The 21,015-nt window shown below is 50.1% G+C and overlaps 1 protein-coding gene across 2 annotated transcripts in view; it reads right to left on the bottom strand.

The window, feature by feature from the left end:
• Positions 1-21,015, bottom strand: part of LOC140103536 (fibulin-2-like) — a 58,448-nt gene that overhangs the window by 3,684 nt on the left and 33,749 nt on the right. For both annotated transcript variants that reach the window (XM_072126632.1, XM_072126631.1), the window contains exons 3-12: positions 19,145-19,250; positions 15,225-15,354; positions 12,102-12,288; positions 11,802-11,936; positions 11,383-11,526; positions 7,969-8,097; positions 7,770-7,895; positions 7,572-7,688; positions 6,403-6,531; positions 5,966-6,089 (exon numbers count right to left, since the gene is read on the bottom strand). In XM_072126632.1, the coding sequence (XP_071982733.1) occupies positions 5,966-6,089; positions 6,403-6,531; positions 7,572-7,688; positions 7,770-7,895; positions 7,969-8,097; positions 11,383-11,526; positions 11,802-11,936; positions 12,102-12,288; positions 15,225-15,354; positions 19,145-19,250 (1,327 nt within the window). The remainder of the gene's footprint in view (positions 1-5,965; positions 6,090-6,402; positions 6,532-7,571; positions 7,689-7,769; positions 7,896-7,968; positions 8,098-11,382; positions 11,527-11,801; positions 11,937-12,101; positions 12,289-15,224; positions 15,355-19,144; positions 19,251-21,015) is intronic.

Raw genomic sequence — 21,015 nt, 5'->3', positions numbered from 1 at the left:
ACATACAGATTATACACCACCACTAGGAGGAGATCACTACATACACATTATACACCACCACTAGGGGGAGATCACTACATACAGATTATACACCACCACTAGGGGGAGATCACTACATACAGATTATACACCACCACTAGGAGGAGATCACTACATACACATTATACACCACCACTAGGAGGAGATCACTACATACACATTATACATCACCACTAGGGGGAGATCACTACATACACATTATACACCACCACTAGGAGGAGATCACTACATACACATTATACACCACCACTAGGGGGAGATCACTACATACAGATTATACACCACCACTAGGGGGAGATCACTACATACACATTATACACCACCACTAGGGGGAGATCACTACATACACATTATACACCACCACTAGGGGGAGATCACTACATACACATTATACACCACCACTAGGGGGAGAACACTACATACACATTATACACCACCACTAGGAGGAGATCACTACATACACATTATACACCACCACTAGGGGGAGATCACTACATACACATTATACACCACCACTAGGGGGAGATCACTACATACACATTATACACCACCACTAGGAGGAGATCACTACATACACATTATACACCACCACTAGGGGGAGATCACTACATACACATTATACACCACCACTAGGAGGAGATCACTACATACACATTATACACCACCACTAGGGGGAGATCACTACATACACATTATACACCACCACTAGGGGGACATCACTACATACACATTATACACCACCACTAGGGGGAGATCACTACATACACATTATACACCACCACTAGGGGGAGATCACTACATACACATTATACACCACCACTAGGGGGAGATCACTACATACACATTATACACCACCACTAGGGGGAGATCACTACATACACATTATACACCACCACTAGGGGGAGCTCACTACATACAGATTATACACCACCACTAGGGGGAGCTCACTACATACAGATTATACACCACCACTAGAGGGAGATCACTACATACACATTATACACCACCACTAGGAGGAGATCACTACATACACATTATACACCACCACTAGGGGGAGCTCACTACATACACATTATACACCACCACTAGGAGGAGATCACTACATACACATTATACACCACCACTAGGGGGAGATCACTACATACACATTATACACCACCACTAGGGGGAGATCACTACATACACATTATACACCACCACTAGGAGGAGATCACTACATACACATTATACACCACCACTAGGGGGACATCACTACATACACATTATACACCACCACTAGGGGGAGATCACTACATACACATTATACACCACCACTAGGGGGAGATCACTACATACACATTATACACCACCACTAGGGGGACATCACTACATACACATTATACACCACCACTAGGGGGAGATCACTACATACACATTATACACCACCACTAGGGGGAGATCACTACATACACATTATACACCACCACTAGGGGGAGATCACTACATACACATTATACACCACCACTAGGAGGAGATCACTACATACAGATTATACACCACCACTAGGGGGAGATCACTACATACAGATTATACACCACCACTAGGGGGAGATCACTACATACACATTATACACCACCACTAGGGGGAGATCACTATATACAGATTATACACCACCACTAGGGGGACATCACTACATACACATTATACATCACCACTAGGGGGAGATCACTACATACACATTATACACCACCACTAGGAGGAGATCACTACATACACATTATACACCACCACTAGGGGGACATCACTACATACACATTATACACCACCACTAGGGGGAGATCACTACATACACATTATACACCACCACTAGGGGGAGATCACTACATACACATTATACACCACCACTAGGGGGAGATCACTACATACACATTATACACCACCACTAGGAGGAGATCACTACATACAGATTATACACCACCACTAGGGGGAGATCACTACATACACATTATACACCACCACTAGGGGGAGCTCACTACATACAGATTATACACCACCACTAGGAGGAGATCACTACATACAGATTATACACCACCACTAGGAGGAGATCACTACATACAGATTATACACCACCACTAGGGGGAGATCACTACATACACATTATACACCACCACTAGGGGGACATCACTACATACACATTATACACCACCACTAGGGGGAGATCACTACATACACATTATACACCACCACTAGGAGGAGATCACTACATACACATTATACACCACCACTAGGAGGAGATCACTACATACAGATTATACACCACCACTAGGGGGAGCTCACTACATACAGATTATACATCACCACTAGGAGGAGATCACTACATACACATTATACACCACCACTAGGAGGAGATCACTACATACAGATTATACACCACCACTAGGAGGAGATCACTACATACAGATTATACACCACCACTAGGGAGAGATCACTACATACACATTATACACCACCACTAGGGGGAGATCACTACATACACATTATACACCACCACTAGGAGGAGATCACTACATACAGATTATACACCACCACAAGGAGGAGATCACTACATACACATTATACACCACCACTAGGGGGAGATCACTACATACAGATTATACACCACCACTAGGGGGAGATCACTACATACACATTATACACCACCACTAGGAGGGGATCACTACATACACATTATACACCACCACTAGGAGGAGATCACTACATACAGATTATACACCACCACTAGGGGGAGCTCACTACATACACATTATACACCACCACTAGGGGGAGATCACTACATACACATTATACACCACCACTAGGAGGAGATCACTACATACAGATTATACACCACCACTAGGGGGAGATCACTACATACACATTATACACCACCACTAGGGGGAGATCACTACATACAGATTATACACCACCACTAGGGGGAAATCACTACATACAGATTATACACCAACACTAGGAGGAGATCACTACATACACATTATACATCACCACTAGGGGGAGATCACTACATACACATTATACACCACCACTAGGAGGAGATCACTACATACAGATTATACACCACCACTAGGGGGAGATCACTACATACACATTATACACCACCACTAGGGGGAGATCACTACATACACATTATACACCACCACTAGGAGGAGATCACTACATACAGATTATACACCACCACTAGGGGGAGATCACTACATACACATTATACACCACCACTAGGGGGAGATCACTACATACACATTATACACCACCACTAGGAGGAGATCACTACATACAGATTATACACCACCACTAGGGGGAGCTCACTACATACACATTATACACCACCACTAGGGGGAGATCACTACATACAGATTATACACCACCACTAGGGGGAGATCACTACATACAGATTATACACCACCACTAGGAGGAGATCACTACATACACATTATACACCACCACTAGGAGGAGATCACTACATACAGATTATACATCACCACTAGGAGGAGATCACTACATACAGATTATACACCACCACTAGGGGGAGATCACTACATACACATTATACACCACCACTAGGAGGAGATCACTACATACAGATTATACACCACCACTAGGAGGAGATCACTACATACACATTATACACCACCACTAGGGGGAGATCACTACATACAGATTATACACCACCACTAGGGGGAGATCACTACATACACATTATACACCACCACTAGGGGGAGATCACTACATACACATTATACACCACCACTAGGGGGAGATCACTACATACAGATTATACATCACCACTAGGGGGAGATCACTACATACACATTATACACCACCACTAGGAGGAGATCACTACATACAGATTATACACCACCACTAGGAGGAGATCACTACATACACATTATACACCACCACTAGGGGGAGATCACTACATACAGATTATACACCACCACTAGGGGGAGATCACTACATACACATTATACACCACCACTAGGAGGAGATCACTACATACACATTATACACCACCACTAGGAGGAGATCACTACATACACATTATACACCACCACTAGGGGGAGATCACTACATACAGATTATACACCACCACTAGGAGGAGATCACTACATACACATTATACACCACCACTAGGAGGAGATCACTACATACAGATTATACACCACCACTAGGGGGAGCTCACTACATACACATTATAGACCACCACTAGGAGGAGATCACTACATACACATTATACACCACCACTAGGGGGAGCTCACTACATACAGATTATACACCACCACTAGGGGGAGATCACTACATACAGATTATACACCACCACTAGGAGGAGATCACTACATACACATTATACACCACCACTAGGGGGAGATCACTACATACAGATTATACACCACCACTAGGGGGAGATCACTACATACACATTATACACCACCACTAGGGGGAGATCACTACATACAGATTATACACCACCACTAGGGGGAGATCACTACATACAGATTATACATCACCACTAGGGGGAGATCACTACATACACATTATACACCACCACTAGGGGGAGATCACTACATACAGATTATACATCACCACTAGGGGGAGATCACTACATACAGATTATACATCACCACTAGGGGGAGATCACTACATACAGATTATACACCACCACTAGGAGGAGATCACTACATACATATTATACACCACCACTAGGAGGAGATCACTACATACACATTATACACCACCACTAGGGGGAGATCACTACATACACATTATACATCACCACTAGGGGGAGATCACTACATACACATTATACACCACCACTAGGGGGAGATCACTACATACACATTATACACCACCACTAGGGGGAGATCACTACATACACATTATACACCACCACTAGGGGGAGATCACTACATACAGATTATACACCACCACTAGGAGGAGATCACTACATACACATTATACACCACCACTAGGAGGAGATCACTACATACAGATTATACACCACCACTAGGAGGAGATCACTACATACACATTATACACCACCACTAGGAGGAGATCACTACATACACATTATACACCACCACTAGGAGGAGATCACTACATACACATTATACACCACCACTAGGGGGAGCTCACTACATACACATTATACACCACCACTAGGGGGAGATCACTACATACACATTATACACCACCACTAGGAGGAGATCACTACATACACATTATACACCACCACTAGGGGGAGATCACTACATACAGAATATACACCACCACTAGGAGGAGATCACTACATACAGATTATACACCACCACTAGGAGGAGATCACTACATACAGATTATACACCACCACTAGGGGGAGATCACTACATACACATTATACACCACCACTAGGAGGAGATCACTACATACACATTATACACCACCACTAGGAGGAGATCACTACATACACATTATACACCACCACTAGGAGGAGATCACTACATACACATTATACACCACCACTAGGAGGAGATCACTACATACACATTATACACCACCACTAGGAGGAGATCACTACATACACATTATACACCACCACTAGGGGGAGCTCACTACATACACATTATACACCACCACTAGGAGGAGATCACTACATACACATTATACACCACCACTAGGAGGAGATCACTACATACAGATTATACACCACCACTAGGAGGAGATCACTACATACACATTATACACCACCACTAGGGGGAGATCACTACATACAGATTATACACCACCACTAGGGGGAGATCACTACATACACATTATACACCACCACTAGGAGGAGATCACTACATACACATTATACACCACCACTAGGGGGAGCTCTCTACATACAGATTATGATGATGGTTTCTGTAATACTCACATGTTGGAGACCCTTCTGTAATTTTCGGGGCAGGTAAAGGCCAGGCACTTGTGCCCCCCCTGGATGTTATAACACTCCTCTGATGTGCTGCAGTTGTGGGTTCCGATCTCGCACTCGTCAATATCTGATCAGAGGGGAGAAAGATGCCACAATATTGTCAGATATTGGATTAGTGACCCGGTAACTATATATATCGGGGGGGGGGGGGGGGGGGGGAGAATGAAGCTGAGATGTTGGATGAGATCAGAAGATTCCGATCATCCGTCACTTTCTGTTCCCGGGAATGTTACAGCCTGGAATATTCCCTGTACTATACCAGAGTGGTCACTAGATGGCGCCACAGTCCGTACAATCCTATGTGTGTGCAGTGCAGATGTGGGGTGCAGCGGGGATCCCCTCTTCTGCTGCAGGACATGATACTGTGCGGCTCTTCCTACCTTTGCAGGTGAGGCCGTTGGGGGACATTGTGTAGCCGCGCTCCGGGCAGGCGCACTGGTAACTCCCCGGGGTGTTCACACAAGCAAAAGTGCAGAGAGACCCAATACTCTGCCGGCACTCATCAATATCTGGAAGAAAGACAGTAACAGGAGAATACCGTACAGCGCATAAATAATACTACCATACAGTGCACCAATAGTACTACCATACAGTGCACCAATAGTACTACCATACATTGCAGCAATAGTATTACCATACAGTGCACCAATAATACTACCATACAGTGCACCAATAATACCACCATACAGTGCACCAATAATACTACCATACAGTGCACCAATAATACTACCATACAGTGCACCAATAATACCACCATACAGTGCACCAATAATACTACCATACAGTGCACCAATAATACTACAATACAGTGCACCAATAATACTGCCATACAGTGCACCAATAATACTACCATACAGTGCACCAATAATACTACCACACAGTGCACTAATAATACTACAATAGAGTGCACCAATAGTACTGCCATACAGTGCACCAATAATGTTACCATACAGTGCTCCAATAATAGTACCACACAGTGCACCAATAATACTACAATACAGTGCTCCAATAATACTACCTTACAGTGCACCAATAATACTACCATACAGTGCACCAATAATACTACCATACAGTGCACCAAAAATACTACCACACAGTGCACCAATAATACTACCACACAGTGCTCCAATAATGCTTCCATACAGTGCTCCAATAGTACTACCACACAGTGCACCAATAATACCGCCATACAGTGCACCAATAATACCACCATACAGTGCACCAATAATACTACCTTACAGCGCACCAATAATACTACCATACAGTGCACCAATAATACTATCTTACAGTGCACCAATAATACTACCATACAGCGCACCAATAATACCACCATGCAGAGCACCAATAATACTACCATACAGTGCACCAATAATACTACCATGCAGAGCACCAATAATACTACCATACAGTGCACCAATAATACTACCACACTGCGCACTAGTAATACTACCATACAGTGCACCAATAATACTACCACACAGCGCACCAGTAATACTACCATACAGTGCACCAATAATAATAGTGCCATACTGTGTCCCGGGGGCGTTACCTTGGCAGGTGGTCCCGTCGTCCCCCAGCTTGTAGCCCTCCTTGCAGTAGCACTGGTAGGAGCCGTAGATGTTGGTGCACTCCTGGTTACACGGATTCTGCTCGCACTCATTCACATCTGCATAGAAACGATCACAGGTCAAATGTGTAACCTATAGCTCATCCTGAGCCTCCTGGTTCATGAGTTTATGAGATTCACCTTCACAATGTTTCCCGTCTTGTCCCAGGCGGAAGCCGGTGAAGCAGGAGCAGCGGTAGGAGCCCACGGTGTTGTCGCAGGTGTGATGGCAGAGGCGGCCCGGGTGCGCCCAGCACTCATTGACGTCTGCAAGGAGAGGAGACGCTGTAATCCTGGAGGTTATAAGAGAGCAACACAGGGGGTCCCACACGTCACATACCCAGGCATCTCCTCCGGAACGCGTCAAAGCGATACCCCGCCTTACAGTCACAGCGGTACGACCCCGGGAGGTTGTAGCAGGACTCCTCAGCGGAGCAGTTGTGCGCCCCCCCGGCACATTCATCAATGTCTGCAACAGAGAAGAGTCAGGAGCATCATACACAAAACTGATACACTGTAACAAACTACAGGACAGAAATCAAACACTGCTGTGCTCTGTGCTCTCTGCAGCCAGTGTTATGTACTGTCCCTAGAGAGATGTGTAATCAGACCTCACACTGCTGTGCTCTGTGCTCTCTGCAGCCAGTGTTATGTATTGTCCCTGGAGAGATGTGTAATCAGACCTCACACAGCTGTGCTCTGTGCTCTCTGCAGCCAGTGTTATGTATTGTCCCTGGAGAGATGTGTAATCAGACCTCACACTGCTGTGCTCTCTGCAGCCAGTGTTATGTATTGTCCCTGGAGAGATGTGTAATCAGCCTCACACTGCTGTGCTCTGTGCTCTCTGCAGCCAGTGTTATGTATTGTCCCTGGAGAGATGTGTAATCAGACCTCACACTGCTGTGCTCTGTGCTCTCTGCACCCAGTGTTATGTATTGTCCCTGGAGAGATGTGTAATCAGACCTCACACTGCTGTGCTCTGTGCTCTCTGCAGCCAGTGTTATGTATTGTCCCTGGAGAGATGTGTAATCATACCTCACACTGCTGTGCTCTGTGCTCTCTGCAGCCAGTGTTATGTATTGTCCCTGGAGAGATGTGTAATCAGACCTCACACTGCTGTGCTCTGTGCTCTCTGCTGCCAGTGTTATGTATTGTCCCTGGAGAGATGTGTAATCACACCTCACACTGCTGTGCTCTGTGCTCTCTGCAGCCAGTGTTATGTATTGTCCCTGGAGAGATGTGTAATCAGACCTCACACTGCTGTGCTCTGTGCTCTCTGCAGCCAGTGTTATGTATTGTCCCTGGAGAGATGTGTAATCAGACCTCACACTGCTGTGCTCTGTGCTCTCTGCAGCCAGTGTTATGTATTGTCCCTGGAGAGATGTGTAATCAGCCTCACACTGCTGTGCTCTGTGCTCTCTGCAGCCAGTGTTATGTATTGTCCCTGGAGAGATGTGTAATCAGACCTCACACTGCTGTGCTCTGTGCTCTCTGCAGTCAGTGTTATGTATTGTCCCTGGAGAGATGTGTAATCATACCTCACACCTGCTGTGCTCTGTGCTCTCTGCAGCCAGTGTTATGTATTGTCCCTGGAGAGATGTGTAATCAGACCTCACACTGCTGTGCTCTGTGCAGCCAGTGTTATGTATTGTCCCTGGTGATATGTGTAATCAGACCTCACACTGCTGTGCTCTGTGCTCTCTGCAGCCAGTGTTATGTATTGTCCCTGGAGAGATGTGTAATCAGACCTCACACTGCTGTGCTCTGTGGTCTCTGCTGCCAGTGCTATGTATTGTCCCTGGAGAGATCTGTAATCAGACCTCACACTGCTGTGCTCTGTGCTCTCTGCAGCCAGTGTTATGTATTGTCCCTGGAGAGATGTGTAATCAGACCTCACACTGCTGTGCTCTGTGCTCTCTGCGGCCAGTGTTATGTATTGTCCCTGGAGAGATGTGTAATACACCTCACACTGCTGTGCTCTGTGCTCTCTGCAGCCAGTGTTATGTATGGTCCCTGGAGAGATGTGTAATCAGACCTCACACTGCTGTGCTCTGTGCTCTCTGCAGCCAGTGTTATGTATTGTCCCTGGAGAGATGTGTAATCAGACCTCACACTGCTGTGCTCTGTGCTCTCTGCAGCCAGTGTTATGTATTGTCCCTGGAGAGATGTGTAATCAGACCTCACACTGCTGTGCTCTGTGCTCTCTGCAGCCAGTGTTATGTATTGTCCCCGGAGAGATGTGTAATCAGCCTCACACTGCTGTGCTCTGTGCTCTCTGCAGCCAGTGTTATGTATTGTCCCTGGAGAGATGTGTAATCAGACCTCACACTGCTGTGCTCTCTGTAGTCAGTGTTATGTATTGCCCCTGGAGAGATGTGTAATGATACCTCACACTGCTGTGCTCTGTGCTCTCTGCAGCCAGTGTTATGTATTGTCCCTGGAGACATGTGTAATCAGACCTCACACTGCTGTGCTCTGTGCTCTCTGTAGTCAGTGTTATGTATTGTCCCTGGAGAGATGTGTAATCATACCTCACACTGCTGTGCTCTGTGCTCTCTGCAGCCAGTGTTATGTATTGTCCCTGGAGAGATGTGTAATCATACCTCACACTGCTGTGCTCTGTGCTCTCTGCAGCCAGTGTTATGTATTGTCCCTGGAGAGATGTGTAATCAGACCTCACACTGCTGTGCTCTCTGCTCTCTGCAGCCAGTGTAATGTATTGTCCCTGGAGAGATGTGTCATTAGACCTCACACTGCTGTGCTCTGTGCTCTCTGCAGCCAGTGTTATGTATTGTCCCTGGAGAGATGTGTAATCAGACCTCACACTGCTGTGCTCTGTGCTCTCTGCAGCCAGTGTTATGTATTGTCCCTGGAGAGATGTGTAATCAGACCTCACACTGCTGTGCTCTGTGCTCTCTGCAGCCAGTGTTATGTATTGTCCCTGGAGAGATGTGTAATCAGACCTCACACTGCTGTGCTCTGTGCTCTCTGCAGCCAGTGTTATGTATTGTCCCTGGAGAGATGTGTAATCAGACCTCACACTGCTGTGCTCTGTGCTCTCTGCAGCCAGTGTTATGTATTGTCCCTGGAGAGATGTGTAATCAGACCTCACACTGCTGTGCTCTGTGCTCTCTGCAGCCAGTGTTATGTATTGTCCCTGGAGAGATGTGTAATCAGACCTCACACTGCTGTGCTCTGTGCTCTCTGCAGCCAGTGTTATGTATTGTCCCTGGAGAGATGTGTAATCAGACCTCACACTGCTGTGCTCTGTGCTCTCTGCAGCCAGTGTTATGTATTGTCCCTGGAGAGATGTGTAATCAGACCTCACACTGCTGTGCTCTGTGCTCTCTGCAGCCAGTGTTATGTATTGTCCCTGGAGAGATGTGTAATCAGACCTCACACTGCTGTGAGAGTTGTGTATGTTGTCCCTGTATTCCAGAGGATGCCCTGGTGGGTGAGGGTCCCTGGCGGGTGAGGGTCCCTGGCGGGTGAGGGTCCCTGGCGGGTGAGGGGCCCTGGCGGGTGAGGATGCCCTGGCGGGTGAGGATGCCCTGGCGGGTGAGGATGCCCTGCTGGGTGAGGGGCCCTGCTGGGTGAGGATCCCTGCTGGGTGAGGGGCCCTGCTGGGTGAGGGGCCCTGCTGGGTGAGGGGCCCTGCTGGGTGAGGATCCCTGCTGGGTGAGGGGCCCTGCTGGGTGAGGGGCCCTGCTGGGTGAGGATGCCCTGGTGGGTGAGGGGCCCTGGCGGTCTGTACCGGTGCAGCTGCTCCCGTTGCTGTTGCTCCTGTAGCCGCGGTTGCAGTGCAGGTGCTTGCGCTGACACACGTAGGACCCCAGGGTGTTGATGCAGGTGAAGCTTGGCTTACAGGGGGCCGGGGTGGCCGCGCACTCATTGATATCTGCAGGGAGACAGCGGTCAGTCCGGCATGAAGAACATGTGATCGTTACAATGTATCAGGCAGGAGAAGAGGATATTGTACTGGTACCTTCACTCTGATACACTGTAGCAGAAGCTTCTCTGTACTGTTACACTGTAGCAGAAGCTTCTCTGTACTGTTACACTGTAGCAGAAGCTTCTCTGTACTGTTACACTGTAGCAGAAGCTTCTCTGTACTGTTACACTGTAGCAGAAGCTTCTCTGTACTGTTACACTGTAGCGGTGGTTACTGCTCACCCTGACACACCCCGTCCTCCAGGATGAACCCCGGCTGGCAGGTCACCTCGCTGACACACAGGAACGACCCGTCAGTGTTGAGGCAGCGCTCTCCTCTCCCGCAGGTGTGAGTGTTGAGGGCGCACTCATCGATATCTGCACAGGATACAGAAGTGTCATAGGGGGGGGGGGGGGGGATGCACCCGACCACTGGGGGCGCCGCTGGTCAGAGGCAGAGGGGGGGAAGTGCTCCTGACTACATCTGACTACACACGGCTCGCTGTAGTCTGTAGCCATGGAGACACATGGGTCTGCACTCACCTTTCTCCACCCTGGGAGTGGGTTCGGGTTTTGGCAGAGTCCGGGTCTCTGGGGGCAGTAGCTGCTCGTCCCCGCTGCAGCACAGCAGCATCATGTGACCGCAGGGGAAGCCCAGGCTCAGGTGCGACTCGCAGGATTCTCCCTCCTTCCTGATCTTCAGGCCCAGGGAGCAGCAGTCACAGCACAGCTACAATATACAGCAGGGAGAGAGAACATGTAACCCGGAGATAACCGGATTGTTATAGAGCAGAAGGAGCACATTGTACATAGTGTCCTATCTGCAGGCAGCATGTTATAGAGCAGGAGGAGCTGAGCACATTGTACATAGTGTCCTATCTGCAGGCAGCATGTTATAGAGCAGGAGGAACACATTGTACATAGTGTCCTATCTGCAGGCAGCATGTTATAGAGCAGGAGGAGCTGGGCAGATTATACATAGTGTCCTATCTGCAGGCAGCATGTTATAGAGCAGGAGAAGGGGAGCAGATTGTACATAGTGTCCTATCTGCAGGCAGCATGTTATAGAGCAGGAGGAGCTGAGCAGATTGTACATAGTGTCCTATCTGCAGACAGCATGTTATAGAGCAGGACGAGCTGAGCAGATTATACATAGTGTCCTATCTGCAGACAGCATGTTATAGAGCAGGAGGAGCTGAGCAGATTATACATAGTGTCCTATCTGCAGGCAGCATGTTATAGAGCAGAAGGAGCTGAGCAGATTATACATAGTGTCCTAGCTGCAGGCAGCATGTTATAGAGCAGGAGGAGCTGAGCAGATTATACATAGTGTCCTAGCTGCAGGCAGCATGTTATAGAGCAGGAGGAGCTGAGCAGATTGTACATAGTGTCCTATCTGCAGGCATCATGTCATAGAGCAGCAGGAGGGAAGCAGATTGTACATAATGTCCTATCTGCAGGCAGCATGTTATAGAGCAGGAGGTGCTGAGCAGATTGTACATAGTGTCCTATCTGCAGGCAGCATGTTATAGAGCAGGAAGAGCAGATTGTACATAGTGTCCTATCTGCAGACAGCATGTTATAGAGCAGGAGGAGCTGAGCGGATTATACATAGTGTCCTATCTGCAGGCAGCATGTTATAGAGCAGGAGGAGCTGAGCAGATTGTACATAGTGTCCTATCTGCAGGCATCATGTCATAGAGCAGGAGGAGCTGAGCAGATTGTACATAGTGTCCTATCTGCAGGCAGCATGTTATAGAGCAGGAAGAGCAGATTGTACATAGTGTCCTATCTGCAGGCAGCATGTTATAGAGCAGGAGGTGCTGAGCAGATTGTACATAGTGTCCTATCTGCAGGCAGCATGTTATAGAGCAGGAGGTGCTGAGCAGATTGTACATAGTTTCCTATCTGCAGGCAGCATGTTATAGAGCAGGAAGAGCAGATTGTACATAGTGTCCTATCTGCAGGCAGCATGTTATAGAGCAGGAGGAGCTGAGCGGATTATACATAGTGTCCTATCTGCAGGCAGCATGTTATAGAGCAGGAGGAGCTGAGCAGATTGTACATAGTGTCCTATCTGCAGGCATCATGTCATAGAGCAGGAGGAGCTGAGCAGATTGTACATAGTGTCCTATCTGCAGGCAGCATGTTATAGAGCAGGAAGAGCAGATTGTACATAGTGTCCTATCTGCAGGCAGCATGTTATAGAGCAGGAGGAGCTGAGCAGATTGTACATAGTGTCCTATCTGCAGGCAGCATGTTAGAGCAGGAGGAGCTGAGCAGATTATACATAGTGTCCTATCTGCAGGCAGCATGTTATAGAGCAGGAGGAGCTGAGCAGATTGTATATAGTGTCCTATCTGCAGGCAGCATGTTATAGAGCAGGAAGAGCTGAGCAGATTGTACATAGTGTCCTATCTACAGGCAGCATGTTATAGAGCAGGAGGAGGGAAGAAGATTGTACATAATGTCCTATCTGCAGGCAGCATGTCATAGAGCAGGAGGAGCTAAGCAGATTGTACATAGTGTCCTATCTGCAGGCAGCATGTTATAGAGCAGGAGGAGCTGAGCACATTGTCCATAGTGTCCTATCTGCAGGCAGCATGTTATAGAGCAGGAGGAGCTGAGCAGATTGTACATAGTGTCCTACCTGCAGGCAGCATGTTATAGAGCAGGAGGAGCTGAGCAGATTGTACATAGTGTCCTATCTGCAGGCAGCATGTTATAGAGCAGCAGGAGGGAAGCAGATTGTACATAATGTCCTATCTGCAGGCAGCATGTTATAGAGCAGGAGGATCTGAGCAAATTGTACATAGTGTCCTATCTACAGGCAGCATGTTATAGAGCAGGAGGAGGGAAGAAGATTGTACATAATGTCCTATCAGCGGGCAGCATGTTATAGAGCCGGAGGAGCTGAGCACATTGTACATAGTGTCCTATCTGCAGGCAGCATGTTATAAAGCAGGAGGGAAGCAGATTGTATATAGTGTCCTATCTGCAGGCAGCATGTTATAGAGCAGGAGGGAAGCAGATTGTACATAGTGTCCTATCTGCAGGCAGCTTGTTCTAGAGCAGGAGGAGCTGAGCAGATTGTACGTAGTGTCCTATCTGCAGGCAGCATGTTATAGAGCAGGAGGAGCTGAGCATATTGTATATAGTGTCCTATCTGCAGGCAGCATGTTATAGAGCAGGAGGAGCTAAGCATATTGTATATAGTGTCCTATCTGCAGGCAGCTTGTTCTAGAGCAGGAGGAGCTGAGCAGATTGTACATAGTGTCCTATCTGCAGGCAGCATGTTATAGAGCTGGAGGAGCTGAGCAGATTGTACATTGTGTCCTATCTGCAGGCAGCATGTTACAGAGCAGGAGGAGCTGAACAGATTGTACATAGTGTCCTATCTGCAGGCAGTATGTTATAGAGCAGGAGGAGGGAAGAAGATTGTATATAGTGTCCTATCTGCAGGCGGCATGTTATAGAGCAGGAGGAGCTGAGCAGATTGTACATAGTGTCCCATCTGCAGGCAGCATGTTATAGAGCAGGAGGAGCTGAGCAGATTGTACGTAGTGTCCTATCTGCAGGCATCATGTCATAGAGCAGGAGGAGCTGAGCAGATTGTACATAGTGTCCTATCTGCAGGCAGCATGTTATAGAGCAGGAGGAGCTGACCTTGAAGTGAGAGCGTTCGCACTGATCGTTCTCTGTTTGGAGACAGATTCCGTCTTCCTTGGCAGCGATCATCCCAGCGATACACGTGTTGTCCTTGAGGTACGATACGCAGCACTGCCGCTCCGCCAGCCTGCAATGTAGACGAGTCTGCTTTATTACAGGGTAACAGCGCCACCCCTGTGCACAGGTCGCATGGGGTCTTGCAGCTGAGCACAATTCACGTTAATGATTGCAATACCATACACAACCAGAAGTCAGGGTTGGCGCTATTGTCTGGGAGTGTAGTGGGCATGCTTGGTGCCCTGTGCAGGGAGGGGGAGTGTAGTGGGCATGCTCGGTGACCTGTGCAGGGAGGGGGAGTGTAGTGGGCATGCTCTGTGACCTGTGCTGGGAGGGGGGGGGGTTTAGTGGGCATGCTTGGTGCCCTGTGCAGGGAGGGGGAGTGTAGTGGGCATGCTTGGTGCCCTGTGCAGGGAGGGGGAGTGTAGTGGGCATGCTTGGTGACCTGTGCAGGGAGGAGTAGTGTAGTGGGCATGCTCGGGGCATGTGCAGGGTTGGGGAGTGCAGTGGGCATGCTCGGTGACCTGTGCAGGGAGGGGGAGTGTAGTGGGCATGCTCGGTGACCTGTGCAGGGAGGGGGAGTGTAGTGGGCATGCTCGGTGACCTGTGCAGGGAGGGGGAGTGTAGTGGGCATGCTCGGTGAACTGTGCAGGGAGGGGGAGTGTAGTGGGCATGCTCGGTGACATGTGCAGGGTTGGGGAGTGTAGTGGGCATGCTCGGCACACTGTGCAGGGAGGGGGAGTGTAGTGGGCATGCTCGGTGACCTGTGCAGGGAGGAGTAGTGTAGTGGGCATGCTTAGGGGCATGTGCAGGGTTGGGGAGTGCAGTGGGCATGCTCGGTGACCTGTGCAGAGAGGGGGAGTGTAGTGGGCATGCTCGGTGAACTGTGCAGGGAGGGGGAGTGTAGTGGGCATGCTCGGTGACCTGTGCAGGGAGGGGGAGTGTAGTGGGCATGCTCGGTGACCTGTGCAGGGAGGGGGAGTGTAGTGGGCATGCTCGGTGACCTGTGCAGGGAGGGGGAGTGTAGTGGGCATGCTCGGTGACCTGTGCAGAGAGGGGGAGTGTAGTGGGCATGCTCGGTGACCTGTGCAGGGAGGGGGAGTGTAGTGGGCATGCTCGGTGACCTGTGCAGGGAGGGGGAGTGTAGTGGGCATGCTTGGTGCCCTGTGCAGGGAGGGGGAGTGTAGTGGGCATGCTCGGTGACCTGTGCAGAGAGGGGGAGTGTAGTGGGCATGCTCGGTGAACTGTGCAGGGAGGGGGAGTGTAGTGGGCATGCTCGGTGACCTGTGCAGGGAGGGGGAGTGTAGTGGGCATGCTCGGTGACCTGTGCAGGGAGGGGGAGTGTAGTGGGCATGCTTGGTGCCCTGTGCAGGGAGGGGGAGTGTAGTGGGCATGCTCGGTGACCTGTGCAGGGAGGGGGAGTGTAGTGGGCATGCTCGGTGACCTGTGCAGGGAGGGGGAGTGTAGTGGGCATGCTCGGTGACCTGTGCAGGGAGGGGGAGTGTAGTGGGCATGCTCGGCACACTGTGCAGGGAGGGGGAGTGTAGTGGGCATGCTCGGCACACTGTGCAGGGAGGGGGAGTGTAGTGGGCATGCTCGGTGACCTGTGCAGGGAGGGGGAGTGTAGTGGGCATGCTCGGTGACCTGTGCAGGGAGGGGGAGTGTAGTGGGCATGCTCGGCACACTGTGCAGGGAGGGGGAGTGTAGTGGGCATGCTCGGTGACCTGTGCAGGGAGGGGGAGTGTAGTGGGCATGCTCGGTGACCTGTGCAGGGAGGGGGAGTGTAGTGGGCATGCTCGGTGACCTGTGCAGGGAGGGGGAGTGTAGTGGGCATGCTCGGTGACCTGTGCAGGGAGGGGGAGTGTAGACACTGGATGGCTGTGCTCAGTGGCGCCCCCATGCTGTGGGTAGGTAGTAAGTTAATATTCTGACAGGTGTAGGCGCCGCTGAGTCGTATATTTCCCCGCCCACCCCCCCACACTTCCCGTCCATTATTCCCGATCCCTCCGCCGCAGGGATCATCCGGGGAAGTTGTCAGCGTTCCCACATTTCGCAGCCATCACTTCCCCTCCTTACACATGAGACGTCTTGGCTTCGTCTCGGGATGTGCTCCGTTACAATGTGACAGTTTCTTGGCAGTTCCTGTGTCTGAAGCAGTCACTATGGCAACGCCAAAAGCCGAAATGTAATCCCAATTATCTCAAGTATTCCGTCATTCCTAAAATCCTGGAGCAGTGTTCCGGGGACACCTGCGGGTCGCCGTCTGATGGATCAGTCACTGCTTAAAGGGCAATTCCTTCACTTGATATTTTTACGTATTTTGACTCATTTAAAGGGGATGTCATCAGAAAACCATGGCTGCTTTATTACAGGGTAACAGCGCCACATCTGTGCACAGGCCGGGGGTGGTATTGCATCTCAATTCATGGTAATGGAGCTGCATTGTAATACTAAACACAACCAGAAGTCAGGGGTGGCGCTGTTGTCTGCAAAAAAACAGCACCATCGGTCAGAATGATCCAGATCTGCTGCGGGGTGGGGGGTTCTCTGCAGCAGTCCGTATCCTGGACTCTGATAGACCATGTGCAGGACTGGATCTACCAGGGGGCAGAGTGAGCCCGGGCCCATGACAACACTGCAGGGGCTGTATGTCCCCCATGGTGACAGGCTTTTCCCCATCTCAGGTCATGGACATCCCCGGAATATTTTACTAACTTTCCCTAATATATAAATTTTAGCCTCTTTTACCCTCCTACCCTCGTCTGCTAAACCTGCCGTCTGCGCATGCGCAGAACAGCAGGCTCGAGGCTGCGCGGTCATTGCTCCAAAGCTGGAGCTGTGCAGTCGCGGGCTTACTGTTCTGTGCATGCGCAGACGGCAGGTTTCGCGGACGAGGGTGCACAGCTACAAGGAGCTGCGCGCCGAAGACATGTGGTAGGAGGATCAAAGAGGCTACTGGGGCGTGGAGTAGCCGCTCCGTGTAACCTCAGCTCCGCCTACTCCACGCCCCATTAGCCTCTTTACAAAATTTACATATTAGGGATTAAAAGTTAGTAAAATATTGCAGGGACCTGGGGATAAAAGGTCTATCCTCACGTCCTATAGATGCTCCTTTATAGGTAGATCCGTGGTGGTAGGTTCCCTTTAAAGTCTGTGGGTATCTCGGGTCTCTCTGGGTCTGCACATCTGTGTTGCATTGTGGTGCGGGGGGCGGGGTTATTATCCGAACACCATCAGCAGGGTTAGGGTTACACAATGCTGCTCATCCTGTGCCTGCTGTTTCAGCACAGCAATGGTTTTTCCGAGGCTCCTGGCTCAGGACAGCTTTATCCTCCCTCTACTCATCCAGATCTTCCTGGTTCAGATTAAATCTTTTGTCTCAAGAAGGACTAAATGAAGTGTGCTGAACCAGAAGGCTCAGGATGAGCAGAGCTGTGCCAGTTATTGTGTGAATATGACCCCCGGGGTCCTACATTTCATGTTGTCCTCATACATGCAGCTGCAGAGGATCCTGTAAATGGGTTTTTTTTGCTTCTTGGAATTTTTATACGATTTTTGGAATTTCTTATTTTTATGAGCAAAACAAGAATCAGAATCCCCGGATCGTGGCGGAAGCTTCCAGCACTTTCCATGTTAATGTCATTTCCTCCTGCGGAGGCTCCGGGTCCTGTAGTTGTGTTCAATTACCGGCTCCAGGATCACATTCCCAAAATGTACTCCTTAAAGGGGAACTCCACCCTCGGCTATAGTCACGTCCCCGATGCGGGAGCCCCTCCCCCCAATATCACTTATCTATAGTCTCATCTATAGAGCACAGTGACGCAGGGTCCGGGCGCCATCATGGGGGTCTGGGCACCTACCTGCAGTCCGGGGAGGCGCTGAGGGGCAGGTTCTCACATTCTCCATGGTCCATGGACCACTGCTGCCCGGCCGCACAGCAAGACTCCATCACATCCCTGGAGGATCCTGCAGGGGGAGAGGAGAGCCATCAGATACAAGAAATCTGCCCCTCAGATCTGCCCTGCCCGTACCTACCCACCACCTGCCCCGTATCTACCCACCCCCTGCCCGTCTCTACCCACCACCTGCCCCGTACCTACCCACCCCCTGCCCCGTATCTACCCACCCCCTGCCCGTATCTACCCACCACCTGCCCGTCTCTACCCACTCCCTGCCCGTCTCTACCCACCCCCTGCCCGTACCTACCCACCCCCTGCCCGTATCTACCTACCCCCTGCCCGTACCTACCCACCCCCTGCCCGTCTCTACCCACCCCCTGCCCCATATCTACCCACCCCCTGCCCGTCTCTACCCACCCCCTGCCCCGTCTCTACCAACCCCCTGCCCCGTCTCTACCCACCTCCTGCCTGTATCTACCCACCCCCTGCCCGTCTCTACCCACCACCTGCCCATATCTACCTATCCCCTGCCCGGTTGTATGGGTATCTGCCCGTATCTACCCTGCCTCATCTACCCATAGAACCCAGTTCCTACCTGGTATCTAACCAAAGAACCCTCCCCTGCCCCCTGTGTACCCATTGTACCCCACTCTTTGCCCAGTATCCTGCGCCCTTCCTGGTATCTACCCGTAGGAGTCATCTCAGTCCCTACATGTAGCACCCTGTGCCCTCTGTGCATTCCCCCTGCCCGGGCATCATGGTGTTAACCCTTTCCCTTTCTTGCAGATGATGGGATGTGGCGCTGCCCCTCGTGCCCCTCGCCCTCTGTTACCTTCGCCTCCGGTTTTGTTTATTCTGAGCCCGAACATTTTTTGTTACTGAAGACAAAATTATATAAAAAAGGAAAATTTCTGAAAGTCAAAAGCCGTGAAACCGAGGAGGAGGAAGAATCCGGGAATAATGTAAATATGAAAGAAAACCGGAGCAGAGCGCCGGAGCCAAGGAAAACATGGCGGCCGGGTCACACGATCCAGGGGCCGGATGGAAAGTTCCAGGGATCGGGTTAACCCTCTCACTGCCAGGCTCCTCCCGGGGGCACCAACGTTTCCTCATATCGGAGGGATTGTGCTTAGATACAGCAGCGGGTCTGAAGGAGCTGAGCTGCAGGGTAAAGCAGGGGGCAGTAGCGAGTAGGGGCCATTACATTATAATCGGGGCCCCCCATACAGACTGGGGTCCAGGAGCCTCAGGTGACATCCTCCATGCTTTACCCTGCAGCTCTGCTCCCATTACAGTAAGGACCCCAGGCTGGAGCGGCGCCCCCTGCTGGTGACATCCAGAGCTCGCTCCGTTACTTTACCCCACAGGAAATTTAAGAGCGAAATACTTGGAATAATAATCTGATGTCATGAAACAAAACAGATAATAATATTTTCGGATTTCTCTACACCCGGCTCCATGTGTGCGGTGCCAGCGGTGCCAGGATGGGCACCAACACGAGTAACGAGGCGGCAAGACTGAGTCACAACCGGAGGAGCTGAGAATCCGTCTGGGATTCCTATTAGGAGAGGACTTGGCCGCGACTCGGGGTGTGAGGTCAGGGGGGCCCAGGTATTCGGAGACCCCCTCCCCCACATATCCCTCTCTGCGAGGCACAGACCTGAGCTACAGGGGAGAAGGAGAAAAGATGGAGACAGAATGTGCAGCACCCAGGTACAGGGGCACCCGACAGCCCCCACCCCGCCCCCACCCAGTCCCAGGACTGCAGCTGTAATAATGGTTTCCGTTCTGTTGAATTGTTACATTTTAAACACTGGATACAAAGTATCAGC

This window comes from Engystomops pustulosus, chromosome 10 (assembly GCF_040894005.1).
Source record: "Engystomops pustulosus chromosome 10, aEngPut4.maternal, whole genome shotgun sequence".
In the NCBI taxonomy this organism is placed as follows: Eukaryota; Metazoa; Chordata; class Amphibia; order Anura; family Leptodactylidae; genus Engystomops; species Engystomops pustulosus.
Note: the sequence above shows the minus strand (reverse complement) of the source record. Positions and strands in the feature narration are given on the sequence as shown.